General features: G+C 36.4%; 1 protein-coding gene across 1 annotated transcript in view; it reads left to right on the top strand.

Annotated features, from left to right (window-relative positions):
* LOC100537930 (interferon-induced protein with tetratricopeptide repeats 5-like) overlaps positions 1-14351 on the top strand; it is a 21111-nt gene extending 6760 nt beyond the window's left edge. The window contains exon 2 of the mRNA NM_001319270.1: positions 13460-14351. Within this exon, the coding sequence (NP_001306199.1) occupies positions 13460-14351 (892 nt within the window). The remainder of the gene's footprint in view (positions 1-13459) is intronic.
* Positions 14352-21041: the final 6690 nt, after the last annotated feature.

Here is a 21041-nt window from a genome sequence, read left to right as displayed (position 1 = left end):
CTTTTTATAAGTATTTGCTGGCTTTTTAGTGTCACTCTCAGTCTCTGTCTTTCGCTTGGTAATCTGCACCATAACCAGTTTCCTGATGTTTTTCCTGTTGAAGATCCAGAGTACATAAAGGCCATTTTTGTTTTTTGACATGTGTTACAGATGTCTACCATTGCTGTTTAAATCCCATTTTTCTGTTGTGTATCTTTCACTCTTTTTTTTTAATTGATTTGGCTTCATCTCCTCTAAATGATTCATTCATTCATTTTCTTGTCGGCTTAGTCCCTTTATTAATCGGGGGTCACCACATCGGAATGAACCGCCAACTTATCCAGCACATTTTTACACACGGATGCCCTTCCAGCCACAACCCATCTTAGGGAAACATTCTCACACACACACACTCATACACTATGGACAATTTAGCACACCCAATTCACCTGTACCGCATGTCTTTGGACTGTGGGGGAAACCAGAGCACTATATCTGCTTTTTCAATTCCTTCAACTCTAGAGTGCACTGGGACCCAAGAAAATTTAACAATACTTTTAATTTTTTTTAAATTTAACATTATACCGATTGTCTTTAACTAGGTCCTCTCTTACTGTCTCATTTTGATTTCAGGCTATTAAGAGCTGCAGCAGAGTCTGTGCATATTATCATTCTTTTAGATTTTACTTCTGCCCATTGTAAAATTATAGCCACGACTTCAGCTGTGAATACCAAATGTTTGTCATGTATTCTTATACATATTGTTACATTAACCTCTGGCACAAACACTCCCTCTCTTATGTTCATTTTTTAAATCTTTTGAACCATTAGTGTATCTTGGCATGTATTGATAGTAGTTCTGTTTAATATTGTTGGGTCAAATACCCAATATTTCCATTCCTTTATGCCCATTCAACTTTAAGTTTTATAAGTTTTAAATCTATACTGGGAGCTGGATATATCTTGTTTTTTTTTTTGTTTGATTTGGGCTGCCTGATCAGTCTCCTCCAGCATCATAACTCCTTGTTTGTTTGCAAGATTATTTATTTTGAATTTGATGCTTGTTTTAATTACTTTATTAAAGCCTCATTTTTTTATTATATGACTGACGGTGTGGAGCCAGACAGTTTGTAAGAAATTTCTCTGTAAAAAACTGTATGCTTTGTGTTAAACTAAAGCAGATTGCAGATTTTGAGGTGTCTAGAGGTAAAATTTGACTAAATAGAACTTTTGTGCAACAGCATCTTAAGCTTAGAGGGATGATCTTGCAACAGTCTTTGCTTTTTGAGATTTTGGCATTTTCTAAATGTGAGATAATATAAAAGAAAATTGTTGCTGTAAAATATATGTGTAACACAAATAGATTTTATTTTGTTATATTTGTTATAATATTAGTAAAAATAGCAATAACAATAAATAATTGTCTATATATTAATGCTCTGTAAAAAAGAGAGAGAGATGACAGGAATGACAAGAACTTGCAATGGATAAACCTTCCCCCTTTATTTTGAAATAAGCTGCAGGCAGACTTTTATTTTGACGAAAGAGAAGCAGTCCAGCAAGCATTTTTCAAAGTGTGCATGTCTCTTTTTTTAGAAATACATAAATGGCATATATGACAATTAAATCTTTTTCTTGGCTAATTTAATAACAAATGGCACAAAAGATCAAATTTAATACCTTTTAAATATTTGTTAAATATTTAAATTTTTGTTTATTATAAAACTGTGGTGGGTCAGTGAGAAATACTGCTTAAAAATAGAATCAATAAATAAAAGTTAAAAACTAATTATTATTTAGTAAAAAGCAAAATAAATAAATAATTTTCTTGTATTTATAACATGCACACATCATTTGAAATGTGTGGGTTACTGAGCCAGGCTTCCAGTCTATTCCTCTTTTCCAAGCCTGTAGTGTCTAATTTTGAATAAAAAACTTTTCATGAATACTGGTAAAAGCCCTAATACTAAACATTCTACAAGTGTAATATTATCTATTACTGGAATTTCAGGGCAGCTTCATAGAGGGTTTTCTGTTATAGGATACATACCAAATATTATCCAACACAAAGTGTGAAGATACTGGCCAGAAGGGGAAAACAAAGTTACATGGTAATATTCAATTGTAGGATTTAGTATATTTAAACTGTGTGTGTGTGTGTGTGGAAATGTGTGTCTGTGTGATACAGATTTCAAATTATATTAACTTGTCTTGCCCTATTATTATGTTTAATACCTTTAAAATGCCAGTGATTGTTGTGGACATGGGCAAGGGAAAGTGCTCCATCATAACACTCAAAGTTCAACAGATGACCAGTGTTTTTGTCACACTGCCCACATGTAACATTTGATGGCCTGAAGTATCACATGAACCAAAGTAACAAAAATGTTTATGCAAACTGAGAAACTGCAATCCTCAAATTGACCTTTTTGGTCATCATACAATGTTCAAACAAGCCACTTTTTAAACCCAGAATGGTCCAACATTTCTATTCCATTTCCAATTGTATTGCTTTTTTCTTTAGTTTCTTCACAGTTAATGCTCTTACTCCAATGACATAAGAGGTTATGGCTGGGTTGTTGTGATGTTTAATAGAGATGCGCGGATGGGCTATTATTTCATCCGCAACCGCATCATAAAACTCATCATCCGTCCGCCATCCATCCGCAGTAACATTTTTGACCAATTTTTAAAACCGCACCCGCCCGCCATCTGCTGACTGAACTCTTTATTTGAATGGCTTATTCCTTTTTATTATTAAATGAATGTTTCTTTATTGATTATTAGAAAATAGAGAATGACTTTAATGACATGCAGTTAATCCAAACGTGCAAGTCAAATCCAGCATTAATTGACGCTTTGAAGTGACGCTAAACAATACGAGGACGTGTCTTTTCACTTGATTCGATTCCTCTGTCCTTGAGTTTTTTTTTTTTGCGTCCTTCCCTCGCATCCTATAGGGGTGGAAAGACGAGTAAAAAAAACAAGGGAAGGAAACGAGGATACACAAATAAGAAATGAGAAGCACCCTATAAAGCTCTCAGAATATCAGTAGTGAACTCCGTCTCCAATCAGTGCACAGGGACAAAAATAAATAAATAAATAGCCTAAATGAAACGCACTGTACTGTACATTTTTTTATTATATAGCCTAATAGAAAACGCATTTTGACACATCATTTCAACATTCAGACGAGAGCGCCTGGCCTCTAATGCGCCCTGCTGCACTGAATGAGCGCTCGCTCGCAGCACTTGTTGCTGGAATGCATAGAATTCTCTTGGCAATGTGCTGTAGACGTGGGAATGACTGCCTTGTTTCTCCCAAAAGGAAAGTAGATTTAGTAGAGGTAGAGGAAGACTTCTGTACTTCATCCAGAATTAGTGTATCCGATTCCTCCTCTCATTCTGTGAAGTCAGTTCTAGGCTGTTTCGTTGGTGCGCCAGCTATGTGTACAAAAACAGTAAAACCGCTCACCACCCGCCCGAATTTAATTAAAATATTATTTTTCGTCACATCATCCGCTCGATCCACGGTTTATCCGCGGATTCCGCAGCTGTAACCGCCATCCGCGCATCTCTAATGTTTAATGTCAGCTTAAACAAAAATTCACCCTGCCAGCTAACGGTTTGTTTGGTTTTTGTGATTGAAATGGACTGAGGTTGTTACATTACTGTTCAGGTCCAGCCATGTCAATAGCTGGTACTTGTTTTTTTTTTTTTCCATCCTTGTTGCTCTTTTGGGAACCAAACAGTATTTTGACTGTTCAACTTTTTGTTACTGGTTCTTCCTGTTAAGCCTCTCCGCAAACACCACATTCTTCTTTGGCCTCTCAACGAGGCTCTCTGGTAAACTATAATTAAGCTGGTGTTTATCTTGTCTGAGGCAAGTTCCGCAAATCTAGAAGTGTACCACTTTATGATCGGTAGACTCCTGGATAGTGGTAAGCATTCCTGTTATCTTCTTCATTCTACTTTCAGATTTGCTTCTTTAAAGGTTTTTTGAACAGCCTTGAGTATGGAGATTAGCCCAAAACCTTCTTTCCTGTTGGCATCTAATCAGGGCATCAAGAAATTCAAGGCTGTTACTGACTGTTTTACTCTCATTACTCGCCAGTGGCACAATGTAAAGACAAAGTGTCTGAAGATTTCATTTCTTTTACTTCTCAACTTACCTCCACATCTACAGTGTTTTGAAGCTTGGCACACAAAAAATGTGGAGAACTCTTTTAATCATTTGTTATTATTCTTCATGCCTATGACTACAATGATGACCTTGATGTTGTTTGATCTCCTCCCATGTCTTGGTTTTCATGTACATGCCAAAGGTCCACTTCAGGTATGCATCAATACTATGTTTATTGAAAGCAAAAACAACAACTTGCATCAAAGCCCATTAGTCCACCTTTTGTACTTTGACAGTTTCAGCCAAAATGCCAGTCGAGGAATACCGTGTTCATTACTAAGCATCTCGAACACTTGAAGAAGTGAAGCATCTCTGCCTTCTCCAGGCAAACTGAGTGCATAGTACAGCACTCTTTTGCTTTGCTCTAACATTTTTGATACTGCACCTTCTGTTGCATCAAGATTTAAAAACACTGGCTTTTCTTTCCTTGAATTGATGAACCAGGATGCTGAGGCCTACTAAAGTATAAAGGTGAGAGCCAAATATGTTTGCTTGGAAGTGTTGTATGTAGCAAGGCATGCCATAGAAGTTGATGTCACACACTGTGATGATATGCTGAGTTAAATGCATCTTGATTAGCACATTTTCATGTAGCTGCATGTTCCTCTTCACTTCAGCAGCAATGACTTGAGCAATGAATGTTTTTATTTAAGCTTTGTGTCTGGTTATCAGACATCAGCTCTTGAACAGGTGTTGATCTTAGTCTAATGACTAAGTCTAATTGATCTAATTTTCTTCGCAGTATGTTGCTTGCAGGTTTCAAACATTTTTTAGTAGGCATATTGATCCAGGATGCCTGACTTGGATGTTGGAACAAAGTCGATTAGGCTTTGCTTGCATTGTAAAGGGGAAAACTTGGCAGATTCTTGTGCATTTAGGCAGAGCACATTTCTCTTTCAACTGCTAACACAATGTATGTGCTGGTAGGTAAAATTAAGGACTTGGTAAGAATTGTTATATTGAATCTGTGTTTGGTTCATGGTTTTTGAGGTGTTGTGGACTCTTTCAAGGGTGCCAATTTTCTTCCAGTCTTTGGGAGAAATCACAGTTCTGTGTTTTACCAGTGTGACTGGGAACTTTCTTTTTCTATTGATGAATAACTCACTTGATCCACCAGAATTGGAAGATTGTGATCCAGTTGAAGGTCCAGAGTACATACAGCCATTTTTGTTTTTTGACGTGTCACTGTGTAATATGTTTTATGCCAAACTAGACCAAATTGCAGATTTTGATAAGGTGTCTTAAAGTAAAATTTCACTGAACAGAAAACAAGTACAGCAGCATCTAAACCTCCAGTTAAAGCTCAGAGGTCTGATCTTGCAACAGTCTTTCCTTTTCAAAATTTTGCCTTTTTTTAATGTGGGATAATATAAAACAAAATTGTAAAATGTATGCATAACACAAGTACAACACAACTTTTGTTAATTTTTAGACTTTTTCCTCAAAATAAGAACAGTTTGTCAACAAAATAATAATAATAATAATAATAATAATAACAATTATAACAATTGAATAATTATTCCTAAATTATCTTTAAAATGATATTTGTCTTTCTAAAAAATCTGTATCATTACCTTATTATTGGTAAAAATAGCAATAACAATAAATAATTATACTCAATATATTAATGCTCCTAAACAGAAAAAGAGACAGAAGAATGATGACAAGAGCTTGCAATGGATAAACCTTTCCCCTTTTATTTTGAAATAAGCTGCAAGCAGACTTTTATTTTGACGAAAGAGAAGCAAAGCTACAAATTCTGTAGTAAAAACAGAAAGACAGTCTGAAATTCTTTTTGATATTTTAACTTGGAAGTTTGGGATATATACTGCTACTGCATTTTTTTCATATTTAGGATCGTTTGAACCATCCGTATATATCTGTACATAGTTGCATTATGATTGATTTGTGTATTGTTGCAATGCTTTTTCATTTAACATATTTATTTCCATGTTGTGTTTTTCCTCATATAAATATAAATCAACTACTGGCATATGAAAAAGCCAAGGAGGAACTGCAGAAGTTGGCACAGCTGGGGCTATATTGGTGTCATTTATGCGCATATTTTGAGCCTCCTCATTTGCTGTCTATCCAAAACTGTGCATCTTTTTATGGCCATATTCCCAGCATTCCTTCAATACTGCCTTTACTGTATGACTCTCTACTTGGCTTTTTATGCTGACCCGATATCTCATTTTTATCTTAATTTCATCCATCTCTACCTGTATTGTTGTAATTGGTGTTGTTCTTAATGCTCCGCAGCATATTCTCAATGCCTGAGACTGAATTGCTTCAATTCTCATCAATTGAGTTTTAGCTGCTGAACTTTATACCATACATCCATAATCAATAGTTGATCTTACCAATGCGTTATATACTGTATTCTTTTAAGAGAGAAGTGACATGCTCTCCATTCAGCTCTTGCCAAACATCTCATTACATTTATTACTTTTTTACATTTATCTATTTTCGGAATATGTACATTTACATCCATCCACATTCCTGGAAATGTAATTACAGATACCTGCTCTATTTTCTGTCCAAATAATTTATCCAAAAGATCCATTTTCTTTTTTGAAAAGCAAATAACTTGAGTTTTAGCAATAGAAAATCTAAATCATCTGCCCAATCTTGTACTACACTAACTGCGTTCTACACTAACTCTACTACACTAATATGTTCTACATTCCATAACGCACTATCATCTGCAAATAATGATCTTCCAATCCTCAACTCTATTTTTGAAAAAATGTCATTGATCATAATATTAAATAAAATAGGGCTACTAAGACTTCCTTGTGGAGTTCCATTCTCTACTAGATATACTTGGGAGAATGCAGAACCCACTCTAACTTGTACTGTTCTCTTGAGCAAAAAATTCTTGATCCAATAAAACTTTTTCCCTTTAATTTCCATTTTTTTCTAATTTAATTAAAAGTCATTCTCTCCACATCATGTCATATGCTTTTTCAACATCTAAAAATACTCCAACCAACACTTCCTTAATAACTTGTGCCTTTCTAATTTCCGCTTCCAAACAAATCACAGAATCCATTGTATTTCGCCCTTTTCGGAAACCACTTTGACATGAAGAGGTTTTCCTTCTCTATGACATGAACCAATCTACTCATTATCCTACGCTCCATTCATTTCCATTTATTCGAGGTTAGTGCTATAGACCTGTAGTTATTAGGTTGAGAATGATCACTTCTTCTTTTTGTGCTTTAACAGCGGATCGCAGACTAACAAGTGCATTACGGCCTCCTATCTTTCAGATGGACCATCGACACTTCACACAATGTATTTATGACTAATCTACCTACTACCTATTGGTTCCAAATTCCCACTTCCACACTTAAACCCACTTTGATAAGGGGTTCCAAATGATATGTTATCAGTTATCATTTTTTCCATAACTTTATATATATATATTAGAGGTTAAAGCTATTGGTCGATAATTTGTCGGATTAGTTGGATCTTTCCTAGGATTTTTAATAGGTATAATAAATGCTATCTTCCGACTTTGAGGAAGTATACCTTCTATCCATATTCTACTGTAGAATGACAACATCTTAATAGAACTTTTACGAAAATGCTTAATCATATAATAACTTCATTCCCAGAGCAGACTGCCTCATTCTTCTCACTGCATATCTTAACTCACTTACAGAAACGGTAGGTCTAATAAACTATTTTCAGTTGCTGTTTTCCTCATTAAATCTGGTTCAAGAGTTCACACTTAGCTGATGATCTATCAAAAGCTTGTTTGGCATGCTGTCCCGGGAGAGAGCCTCGAGCTCAATAGATCCTCAAGGCCGGGGCTTCCTCCCATTCACAGAGCAAGAGGGGAGGTCGAGCTTGGTGGATCTTAGAACACGTGAGAAAAGAGGCTAGACAAGTGCTTGATTGTTATGCATGATGTATATCTTTGGATGGTGGGAGGAAACCGGAGAACCTGGGGATAACCCACGCGGACACGGGGAGAATATACAAATTCCGGACCAGGGCTGGCAGTGTTCTCGCTGTGGGGCTCACTGTACTAACCACTGGGCCACCGTGCCGCCCAATTAAAGGTAAAGGAGGAGAATTGGGGAGGAAGGGGGGTTTCTTCCAAATGAAGATAAAGTGGACCTCTCGAAATTAGTTATATAATATAATATAATATATAAACCTCACATAGTCCTTAAACATACTCTCCCTTGTCTTCTTACTCTGTTCAGACAGATTTTCTGAGCTGTTTACTATAATACATGTCCTTACCTTTTCTACAGCTATCTCTTCTGCTATACTTAACTGGGTATTGCTTATTTCTTTGGATCCCTTTCATTTTCTCTATTGATGTCTTTTTGCCTATTTCATTATAATATTATTTTCAGTACATAAACTTAGCTTTCCTTACGGTCCTCCTTACCTTACTGAGTAACTTATAAATCCAAGTTTGACTGGATTTGGTAGTACCTCACAATCAAATCTAAGTTTAATTGAAAGACTATTCTATTCCCTTCTCTAGTCATAAACAGGCTCTTCTTTTTGCTCTTCGTTATGACAAACTGTAGGGTCCAGCCAGTCGGTCCAATGACGGTATCCAATGGTGGATGAAGGTTTACTGCATGTTCGGTCTTTCCAGTGCACAAAGTTGATTTATATTAAACTTGACTCATATCTGACTCGAATTTTAGTATGAGGTGGTTTAGAATATTAATATATTTATCCTCGTTTTATTTGACTCCAATTATAAAACATTAAGAAGGTTATTTTGTTTCCGTTCACATTATTTTAGATTATGATTGAATATTCTTTTCAGTTCATCATTTTATGTTATTCTCGTTCATTGGGATTCCTATAACATCCTGAATCTTGTACTGGCCGAGTATACAATTTCTTAAGCACAAGCATGTCAGTCTTGGTCACTAAACAGTGGCGATTGATTAATTATCCTAAACCGGCAGAACCCTACTTACCTAGATTAGGATATTTTTATGCGGTCCCCATAGATCTGCTACCTCCTAAATGAAACAGAGCTATTTAGTCATATAATGATCATTACTATAAAATTAAGCAGACCAGTCATACTTAAACTATTAGTAACTTTGAATAATCACTATACTATCTAAATAGTATTATAAGTTTATCGGGTGAAGGACTATCCCCTTAGATAACCTTTTACAGTCTAAGTATACATGAATTAATGCCAATGTGTTAGTCGGAGCTCTAGAGACATCGTATAGCGTGCCGCAATGCTCCGTCTACCGTGTTCTAGTCCGCTACTAACCTGTACAGGGGCTTGTGGTGCTATGAAATTACCACAATCTACTAGAGATAATAACACGAACTCTGTTTGAATGATTCAAAACATAACATTTTATTGGTCAGGTAAGTGTATTATGCTAATTTAATCAGTCAATTCATAAATGATCAATTCAACACATCAAATTATCAAAGACAAATCCAAGATGAAAAGATGCATACCTGACTTCAAATTATAGCTACATAACGTGGAGCGTAAGCTTCATGTTACAGGCTGATCTGGTCAAGCAGAATCGCCCAGAGCCTTTCTCAATCCTTACCTTAAGTAATCCAAAAATTCCCTCAAGGAAAGGGGTGTGTGCATAACAAAAGGCATTCACATTTGGTGCTGCCTGTGGAAAAGTCACACTCTTCACAGTGGTTCAAAAGATGCCTGAAATTATATATTTATTGTTTTGATTATGTCTATTTCTGAGAGAATGAGACCATTGTACCAGTCGCACTGAGACATTTCAAATGATATCAAACATGATAGATAAAGTCACTTTGGTTAATCTAGAACATTCAAACAATGAAATGACCATATGTGTGAGTTAGGGTGGTTGAAGCCGAGTTTCAGCAGACTTAGATGCAAATGCAGCAGGAACTGTTTTTTCCCGCATTCCCACCTGCTGGGTTGTGGTCAACAGTCTCTGTTTTTAGCTCATGTTTTGAATTGTCAAAGACATCAAAAATATTTGTAATATTTCAATTCTTACAAAACTATCATCAAATCTCCGCTTTTTAATACTCTTGCAAGCCTAATCTCTCCAGATAACTTCCTCAGTCATTTAGTTAACATAATCACACTTACTTTTTGTATGCCATCTTCCTATTTAAATTTAAATATTACCTTTAACACATCTACACCCCCTTTTCCTAACTCCTGTTCATTTCCATCCTCTTACAAACTTCTTACCTCTTTCCTGATGTTTTTTCTTTCTTTTTTTGTACTAACAGCTTCCCACCTATCTCTGTTACAATTTTCTCCTGTTTCCCCTATATACGTTTGAATATCTTTCCTATCTGTCTCATCAGAAGTTTCTATTGTCTCTGGTTCATTTTCATTACCATCTGTTCTACATTTTGTCATTATTTATTGTACTCTATTGCCTGCTATTACTTTCCCGTGTGAACGTAACTCCAGAACAACTAGTGCATCACTTCCGGCCGGTCGTCCTCCACCACCTTTCTCTGGGCCAAGTTATCTGATTTACACTCCTAATTCCTTTTGAGGGTCCCTCAAAAATTTAAGGCCACACTGCACTTTTCTTATTTGTGTTTTTTATTGGTTAGTTGCCGCTTTTAATGTGCATATCTGCCACCTACTGTGCTGGAGTGTGAGCCAGAAATTTAAATCTCATATTAAAGAGGGGAAAAAACTTCTAATAATACATTCCCTTATCAATTAAAATAATTTTCATTAACCCAGTTTCTTTAAAAAATGAGAACAAAGCTTTAAATACCTGGTCTACCACTTTAAATAGATTTTAAGGTATAATGTTTTATCTATACTTTTGATTCATCTTTTAATTTTATCCTTTGTTTCATAGTTTAACTGCTTGATCTATGTTGCGATTAGCGATTACTGCTGAAAGATACTGTTAATGGTTGATTAAGAGGGAGCAGTGGGGAGATGAAAGTTCCATTAAAAGGGTTTTTTTTTTGGCAAAAAAAAATTCTGGTAGCTACGCCAGTGGGGCTTATACAAAGGACATTAAGGGCCTAGTCACACTATGCTATCCGTGTAATGTGAGTACAGGCCATCAGGGGAGACGGGAGGGGGGACAATCGTGCTTTGGCCTGGTTCAAGGCAACTGTATAGTGTGAATACACCCTAAATGGTGGGACAGAGAAGGGACAAATCTCTTTTTTTTAATTAGTTGGTTTACAACTTCAGGTGGCGACGCGGTGGTGCAGTAGGTAGTGTTGTCGATTTACAGCAAGAAGGTCGCTGGTTCGAGCATAGGCTGGGTCAGTTGACATTTCTTTGTGGAGTTTGCATGTTCTGTGTTCGCGTGGGTTTCCTTACTTCGGGTGCTCTGGTTTCCCCCACAGTCCAAAGACATACGGTACAGGTGAATTTGGTAGGCTAAATTGTCCATAGTGTATGAGTGTGTATGGATGTTTCCCAGAGATGGGTTACAGCTGGAGGGGTATCAGCTGCGTAAAACGTGCTGGATAAGTTAACGGTTCATCAGTTGGGAGTTGAGCTAGAGTAGGGAGCTGGAGGCCAAGTGAAGGGGGTGGTAAAAGGTTGGTCAGTGTGTGGTAGAGAAGGGTCATTGTCCAGGGGAATGCCCATTTGTTGTAGTGATGTTGAGGCTGGGGTGTTTCTGGTTTCTTGAAGGCGTGATCTAGATAATTTTTGGCTGTGGGCAATGCTTTTCCTTGTGGCTTTTTTTGGGTGGTCCAGGTTGAGATTTTTGTTGTAGAGTTGGTGATTTGAGGATAGGCAGAGGTGGGTAGAGTATCCAAAATCTATACTCAAGTAAAAGTACAAGTACTTGCAGAAAGTTATACTCAAGTAAGAGTAAAAATCTTAGAAGTAAATGTAACAAAGTAAATGGGTCACACTTTACATTAAGGTTCATTAGTTAATGTTAATTGATGCATTTACTAACATGAACAAACAATGAACAATACATTTACTATTGTATTTGTTCATGTTAGTAATCGTTAATGAAAATACAGTAGTTCATTGTTAGTTCATGTTAACTCATGGTGCATTAACTAATGTTAACAAGCATGCACTTGGATGTTAATAATGCATTAGTAAATCTTCAATTATGATTAATAAATGCTGTACATGTGATGTTCATGATTAGTTCATGTTAGTAAATGCATTAACTAATGAACCTTATTGTAAAGTGTTACCAGTAAATGTAATTGTTACTACCCATCTCTGACGATCTTGTAGTGTCCATATGAAGCCCTTACTCACCTGTCAAGATATGAGGCACTATATGTAGTGTAGTACAGTTTCAGTAATTCTGCTTTGTTGCAGTGTAAAGGTATGGGGGTTTCAGCGTCTGTGAGGTTCTATGCTAACAAGCATATGAGGAAGCAGGTAGAGGTAGGTAACGGCTTGAGGTTGTTGGTGATGGTGAGATGGTTGAGAGACCAGCAGCGATCAATCATATCATAGGCTCCTCTCAAAATTTGTTTGTAAACTACACAAAGTGTTAATTTCAATAACTGTGAAATAACTGAGATGTAACTGGATAATTTCATATGGTTATTTATTTAAAAAAATTGAGAAATTAAGCCTTTGTGCAACACAAAGGGCTAATTTAGTTCTCTCTGATGTAGTTTTGATGGAAAATATAACAGGTGCAAAAAGTCTGAATGCCTGATGAATGTGAAACTAACTTTATCACAGTAATTTTCCAATGTAAATATATAAAAACCCAATTTCTAATTAATAATATGGATTGCTAAAACATAATTTTAGACAATAAATGCTATTTTCTCTATATTTAGTTTTTTTTTTTTTAAACCTTGGATACCACTTATTCAAATAGCTGTTTTGGCTAAATATTGCTCTATCCTGAAAAATGAATGAATCATTAGAAAGCTTATTCAACCAACTTTCAGATAGTACATACATCCAAATTTAAAAAAAACTGACACTTATGGTTTTGTAGTCCAGGATAACATTAGCAGCTGTATTAGTAGCTGTATTGGAACACTGTTTTGGTACAAGCTCAGTAGTTAATTACTGATCTGCATACCTTAAACATAACATGGTCTCATGGTGAAAAAAAGCATTATTTTTCCACAGGTCTGGTCTGAAGTAGGTCAGACAGATTTGGAGGTGCAAGAACGATTAATGACTTAAATGTCAGGAGTAAACAAGTACATGATTTATGTACAATAATAAAAATTTACTTTAATAATACTTAATTAAATGATTGGCTACAAAGTATATGAAAGTTATGTTTTACATTTAAGAGCATATTATAGCTTATGTTAAGTTTCATTTACTTACTAATTTATGCAATCTTGTCAGTTTCATCCCGGACAGTTTAAAAAAGAAACTGGATCAGCTGGAGTGCCACTTCACATGGGATATAAAAAAAGACGATCTAGACTTCACGAATCTCCTCAACAGACTTGAAGAACAAGACAAATTGGATCTAGGAAGTGAGGAAGGGGCTGCACGAGCGCAGTGCTCAATGGGATATCTAAAATTCCTTCTCGACTGCAAAGAAGAAGCCCTTACTCACCTGTCAAGATCTGAGGCACTCATCAAAGAAAACTTTGCAGACAACAATGACAAGGCTCTTATTGTGACCTATGGAAATTTTGCCTGGATAAACTACCACATGGAGAACTACACAGAGTGCGAACGTTACCTAAAGAAGCTTCAAAACATGTATGAGACATTTCCAATTGAGTCTTCAGCTGTTCCAGAGGTGCTTGGGGAGAAAGGATGGACTTATCTTAAATTCTCTCGTAAATATTATGACAAGGCAGCAGAAGTTTTTCAAAAAGCTGTGGAACTGGATCCAACAAATAGTGAGTGGAACGCTGGTTATGCCATCACTCTGTATCGCACTGAAACTAGTCAGCCTACTATAGATTCACCTGTGATCAAACAGCTGAGAAAGGCCATTGACCTGAACCCAGATGATGATGCTCTGAGAGTCCTTCTAGGATTTAAACTTATGAATTGTTCTAAAGAATTGATGAAAGAGTCTGAGCAGCTGGTTGAGACAGCTTTGAATCAGTCCCCAGAACATCCAGATGTCATGAGATATGTTGGAATGTACCTCAGGGATCAAGGATCTGTAGACAGTTCTATTGCCCTTCTGGAGAAAGCACTTGAAAGATCACCAAACTCAAGCTTCATATGTCATCAGTTAGCAACATGCTATGAGAAAAAAAAATTTACTTACTGACAGAAAAATGTTACAAAGCTGGAGATCATGCTCGAAATCAAAGTATATACTATTTAGAACTGGCAACTTCCCTAAAACCTTCATTTATTCTTGCAATGTGTCAGCTCAGACTTCAGTACGGAGAGAGACATGACTTGCTTAAGGCAGAGGAACAGTTTGACAAAGCATTCAAGACAGCAAAAGATAAAAATGAGCATCTGCAGTCAGTCCATTTTTATTATGCCGAGTTCCAGCAATACAGTAAAAGTCGTGAGGATTTAGCTATTAAGCATTACAAGGAGTGCTTGACAATGAATCCAGATAGTAGTGAGGGGAATAGAAGTGCAAAGAAATTGATGAAAATTGCCAACAAACATCTTAACGCTAACCCAAATGAATGGGATGCCAATGAAATACTTGCATTACTTTATCAAAAGAAAGCGGAAATGTTTGGGACACCAAGAGCTTTGCAGGATCAGGAGATGAAGGGAACGATGAATGCCTCCACAATCTTTTAGAGATCAACTGTAAAATAGAAACTTTGTACAAGGATGCATAACCTTAACCCATAATTTTGTAATAGGACCTCTGGGTTAGAGTGTACAGAAACTTGCACATGTCTGTTAACATTCAATACAATTAATCTGTACCTTTAAAGGCAAATGAATCACATTATTTGTTTTCCACTTTAATTGAAATACAGTATATATAACAAACTCGATTAATGTTACCATTTAGCAGAAAATGGCATGTTTTACTATAGAGTTTAGACCGAGGGCATGCCATCTTGAAATATTGCTGTGTCTGACGTCACGGGGTTGGTGCCATTACCTCAGCTGAATAGATACAGTGGAAGTAAAGGACTAAACACGAAGACTGCAAAGCCTAATTTAACCCAGTGCATCAAGCTGTGGACATAGAGCTTGTGCAAATACAAGCATCAGATGTGTGTCTAATATAAAAATATATTTGTTCTATGCCTGTCAGTCCATTACTTCTAATGTATCTGTTCAGCTAAGGAAACGGAGCCACCCCCGTGACGTTAGACACAGCGACATTCCAAGATGGCGGTGCCCTAGGTCTAAAAGCTATGGTAAAACATGCCATTTTCCTCATATTAATCGAGTTTGTTTAATATATTTTCATTAAAATGGAATTCAATGTACAAAACTGATATGCCTGACATTGGCTTCTGACATCAACCTGATTTTCATTTCTAAACAAAATACAATGTCCCCATGACATTGGGTTAAAACGTAATTCTAGGTCATGTTGACGTCTTGTGCCTGCTGGGTGTTAAAGGCCATTTAGGTCATCATACAGTAAACATTTGTTATCTTCTCATCAGTGACATGCATCTAACCAGTCTCTGGGTTATTGCGTGTTAAGATTTTGGACATCTTCTTGTACATTTTTAATGCTTAAGGTTGTTTATTATGATGTGATTAACCTTCTATGTGTGATTTGACTGGACAGGAATAACGGGACTGATTTTTTCTAATCCCCATAGACAAGAAACAATAAAGCAGTGGAGTAAAAGTACTGATACAGCGCAAAAGATGTTTTCAGGGGAGAGTAAAAGTGCACATTTTTAAAAGTACTTAGTAAATTACAATTGCTGAGGAAAACTACTCAAATACAGTAGCTTGAGTATTTGCAATTTGTTACTTTACACCACTGCCTATGGTTAAATTTTTAAAGGGGTGGTCCACAATGTAATATTAAGGCTTGGTTGTGTTTATAAGATGCAAAGCAATGTGTGCTTATGTTTCACTTGAAGGAAATTTTTTGATGCTATTTTTTTATATATCTTACTTTGATTATACACAGCTACTCAGCTAACATGAAAACGACTGTCATATTTCCTAGTTCCTTTGAAAGGCCCGCCCTTAAGTGACTCTGATTGGTCATCGTCATAATGTGCTGCTATTCGCGGATTGGCTCCACGTCCCGTAAAAGCACGCGCTGTTCTGTTGTGTAAACATGCAGTCAACCTCCTGCCTGCTCTAAAATTAAATCTGACAAGTGTCTGTAATAAGTGAAAATGGGATGCGGCTCCTTTAAGAGTTTGCCATTGTGTGTGCGGTGTGAATGTTGTCTGCGTCTATGTGTGTGTGAATGTGTGAACTTTCTGTAACAAGCGCTTGTGCGCGGGACTTTCTTTTTCTCTGATGCTCGGATTAAGTTATTTTCTGTAATATATCGTGACAGAAGAATAAAGCACAAGATGTGGGATGCTACCTGTTGAGCCTTGATTTATTATTCTGCTGCGACCACGAGTCAGGTAAGCTAACCTATATATTTTTTTAACTCTATGCGTTACACGACAACTTTCACGTGTATCCGGAATATGCAGGTGTAAGTAATATGAATCATCCACATATCTTTTGCGACTTCATTATCTGAGATGTGAAACGCATGGAAAAGCTGCCTAAAGACAATCAGTGCTGTCCGTGCGCGCACACACATAAGAGACACGAACGTGCTGGTGGAGTGTGTGTTTACAGCAGTTTGACTGATAAATATGAATTTGTAGCTCAATCATTTGCCCACAAAGCAGCATTTGCCATTGTTTACATCATTGCTACAGCATATCGTTAACGCTAGACACTGTACATGTCACGATCAATTTTAACTAATAAAAACACTTACTGGTTGTAGCTTATAGCTTCTGCTGAGGAGATTTTAGCTGAATCCAGCACTGAACTGGGAGAGATTCTGGAGCTGTGTTTTATCAAATCATGCTTGCTGTGTATTTTATAATTCTCTGGAACATAATTAACATTGAACTGCAAGTACTTCTGTCTTTGTGTCGTGTCCTTTGGAAGCCCAAATACAGAAACAGACGAAGCTCTGTGGAAACAGCCGTGTTTAGACGCATTTTTAGCTTCATCTCTGCTATAACGTTACATCGCCTCTGGCCACGGCCCTTACCTGCATGCGCAGTTTAGATGCACAGTAACGAACTTTTGTGATCTAACAGGGGGCGGAAGTATTTTTTGTAGTCCCTAAAATATGTTAATTGTAGGCTTTGCTAAGCTAACTCTGTAAAAACCAAGGTCTCCCTTTGCATTGAACTTAAAACTTTTTACTTGACTCTCTAATGCTTGCAAATGAGATATAATCTCCTGGAAATGGAGGTGCCAAATCACGTAAAGTCACATAAAATAGCCTCATAAGTTTGAACTAATTATTTAGTTTGAAGATCTGTAAGAGGACAAACCTAGATAAGAAGAGATACTTTTCATTTTTTTCCAACGTGAAATGAGCAAACATTGTTTCCACATCTCAATATACAGCTGTTATTTTAAAATGAAATAAATGATGGCAGTCAAAATGGTTTAGGATCGTTTTTGTATCTGGTTTAGCCAATATTTCCACAATTCACAATAATTATCCATTTGTCAATCAAATAAATGAGTATCTTGGGACCAAATGCTGAATTGTACACCTGTCACACTCTAAAATTTAATATTGATTTGGGAAAGAGCTTACGTAAGAATAAATTAATTGAATATTAAATAGAGCATGAACTCATAAATTGTGAATACTTTTTAATGTGTGATGAGAATTGTTTAAATATTTAGAAAAAAAATGTGTGTGGTGATGGAAATGACATGGTGTTGTGGAAGAACAATGAATTAATGTTAATGTATGAAACAGTAGATATTTATTAGAGAAACTCAAACTTACAGTTTATCTTTGCATGTGTGGTGCTGGGATTGATCTTAAAAAAAACAACAATGAACAATATGGTGAACAGTAACAGTGCATACTGTGAATTACTATAACTTCAAATATTCTTTAATTGATTTTTAAAATAAAGTTTTACACATATCTACTGGGGTTAGACAATGAAACTGAAACACCTGGTTTTAGACCACAACAACCCATTTGTCTGGTGTAGGGAAATGGTCTCAAACTCAATTTCTTAAGGGCCGTAGTTCTGCATAGTTTAGCTTAGACCACCCCCAATTCACACCCGCTTAATAGTCTATTGTAGTCTTGAACACCTTGATTAGTTGAATCAGCTGTGTTTGATTAGGGTTGGAACAAAACTCTGCAGAGCTGCAGCCCTTTAGGAATCAAGTTTGGGACCTATCGTGTAGGGCCTTCTTTTGTCTCCAATCCAGCATCAATTGGTCTCAGAAATGACAGCTACAAGTCCTGCACAGTGGCCAGAGGGATTCTGAGCCATTCTTCAGGTCACTATGTGATGCTGGTGGAGGAAAACATGTCCTGACTCGCTCCTTCAAAATACAGCAAAGTGGCTCAAAAATATTTAGATCTGGTGACCATGGCAGAAGTTCAACTTCAATTTCATGTTCATCAAATCACTCTGTGACCAGTCTTGCTTTGTGCATTGGTACAATGTTTGACCCAGAATGGTTGGGTAGTCCTTGGCAGTGTATTGGGCCTAGAGCAGGGGTCACCAAACACACCTGAACAAGCTAATCAAGGTCTTACAACTTGAAACACCAAGGCAGGTGTGCTCAGGCAAGTTGGAGCTTAACCCTGCAGAGAAACTGGACCTCCTGGACCAAGATTGGACCCTGACCTAGAGAATGCAATGATATGGAGCCCAAACCATCAATACCCATGCTACACTCTGGGCATTCAGCAGTCTGAGTGATATTCTTTGTGGATTTTCCACACCGTAACTCCCTTGGATGTTGGAAAGACTGTGAAAGTAGACTCATCAGAGAACAATACACATTTCACATTTTCCTTAGCCCAAGATTTTCGCTGCTGGCACTATTGAGACCCACGTTTGGCATTGACACAAGTAACCAAAGGTTTGGCTATTACAGCCTGGCCATGTATATTGACCCTGTGGAGATCGAGACCAACAGTTTTGGTGGAAACATGAAAGGTAAGGTACACATTTAATTCTGCAGTGAGTTGGACAGCTGTTGTTTTATGTTTTTTTTTTTTTTTGGACAAATCTGCTCAAATTTAGGCATGAAATCTCAAACACTAAATTGACCAGTGTTTCAGTTTCACTGTCCAACCCCTGTACTTTCACAATCCAAATCAGTTGTGTTTTGTAACCATAAATGTCATTTCCATCACATACTGTCTTTTCCACCACAGGGGGCAGTTTTTGGAAATTACATTTTTACAGTTTATTGTGATAAGATTAAAGATAGCTTCACAAATCCGCTTTGAATTAATACTAGCATTACATGTATATGAAATACTTTTATTTATCTTAATTTTGTGTACTTTTTAAAAACAGTGACATTACAGTGTTGTGGTGGAAATGACATTGATGCTGTGTGACAGCTAAATTTTTGTATAAAAAATAATATTGATAGTAGTCTCACATTAAATACTATTATTAGTAGTAGTATATAATACTATTATATTATTATTGTTTAAATGATTTCAACATATATTTAAATGATATGAAGTTTTAAACTGGGTGTGGGACAAAGAGAAACAGTAATTTTGATACGTAAAAGGAGGTTGAATAATGTGAAAATAATAATTATAATAGAAAAGTAGTTTCTAATCTTTAAAATGAGGTTTTACTGTTAGTTTAGCAAAAAAAAAAAAAAAAGATGAATTAAGTTTACTGGAAAATCGAATTAACTGATTCTGACATGTTACAGTTTTTTACAATTGCTAGGACAGTTTTTTCAATACATTTAACATGTTTTTTAAACTCTTAACAAAGTTAGCACAACATCCATCTTTGTAGGCTATACAATTAACACATTTCTTGTTGCTTTGATACAAAATTCATACAGTTAACACCAATTCCAAATGCTTGAACGTCTTATACACACAAGCTCAACCAACGCCAAAACAATGTCATTTTACAGTCAAATTTACAAATGCTTTCAAACTGTATGTCAGAACACATAACATCGTCTTCTAAACAGAACTTAGGCAAAAGTCATAGTGAACAGTTGTTCATATTGTGAACTGAAACAAATGTATTCCCTGTATTTTATTCCATTGCCAATGAGAAACAGCTTATTGCAGTTATGCAAATATATCAATTACAGCAGATTCCCATCTAGGAACCACACATTTTTCCAATCACTTGATCATATGTTCTAAGAGAGGAGTCTTTGGGCTGATCTTGAGTGGAAAAGGAACAACAAAAGAATTCTTCCCATAAAGCCTAGCCAGAGAAGATATCAAGTGTGATGTGGATGAGAACATGTGGCCAAATGCAGATAACCAGGCAAAATAGATGACTTTTTTTATTATTATAATATTATTATTACTTTTTTATTATAAATGATTTATACATGATCTCTGCTGGGGGGGGGGGGGGGGGGGGGGGGGGGGGGGGGGGGGGGGCAGCATTGAAAGAAGAAAAGTGGATGCCATCTCACAATGGGAAGAACCTAAGACGTTAAAGGAGTTGCAGAGGTTTCTAGGATTCGCCAACTTTTACCTAAGGTTTATTAAGAACTATAGTATTCTCTCTGCACCTTTAACCTCCCTCCTGAAAGGCTGGATGGAAAGCTGGATGTTGTGCTAACTGTGTTAGGAGTTTAGGAAACTGTTAAATGTACTGAAAAAACTATCATAGAAATTGTAAAAAAAAAAAAAAAAAAAAAATCTAAAAGAATGACACAGCAGTTTAGACAAAACAGCATCCTGTAAATCGACACTTGACTCATCTGAGGGGCGTGATTTAGCCTTACAATTACAGGAAATGAAAAACGAAAGTGCTGGGTGGTAGTCCACGAG

Source organism: Danio rerio, chromosome 12, assembly GCF_049306965.1.
Source record: "Danio rerio strain Tuebingen ecotype United States chromosome 12, GRCz12tu, whole genome shotgun sequence".
NCBI classification, from domain to species: domain Eukaryota; kingdom Metazoa; phylum Chordata; class Actinopteri; order Cypriniformes; family Danionidae; genus Danio; species Danio rerio.
Note: the sequence above shows the minus strand (reverse complement) of the source record. Positions and strands in the feature narration are given on the sequence as shown.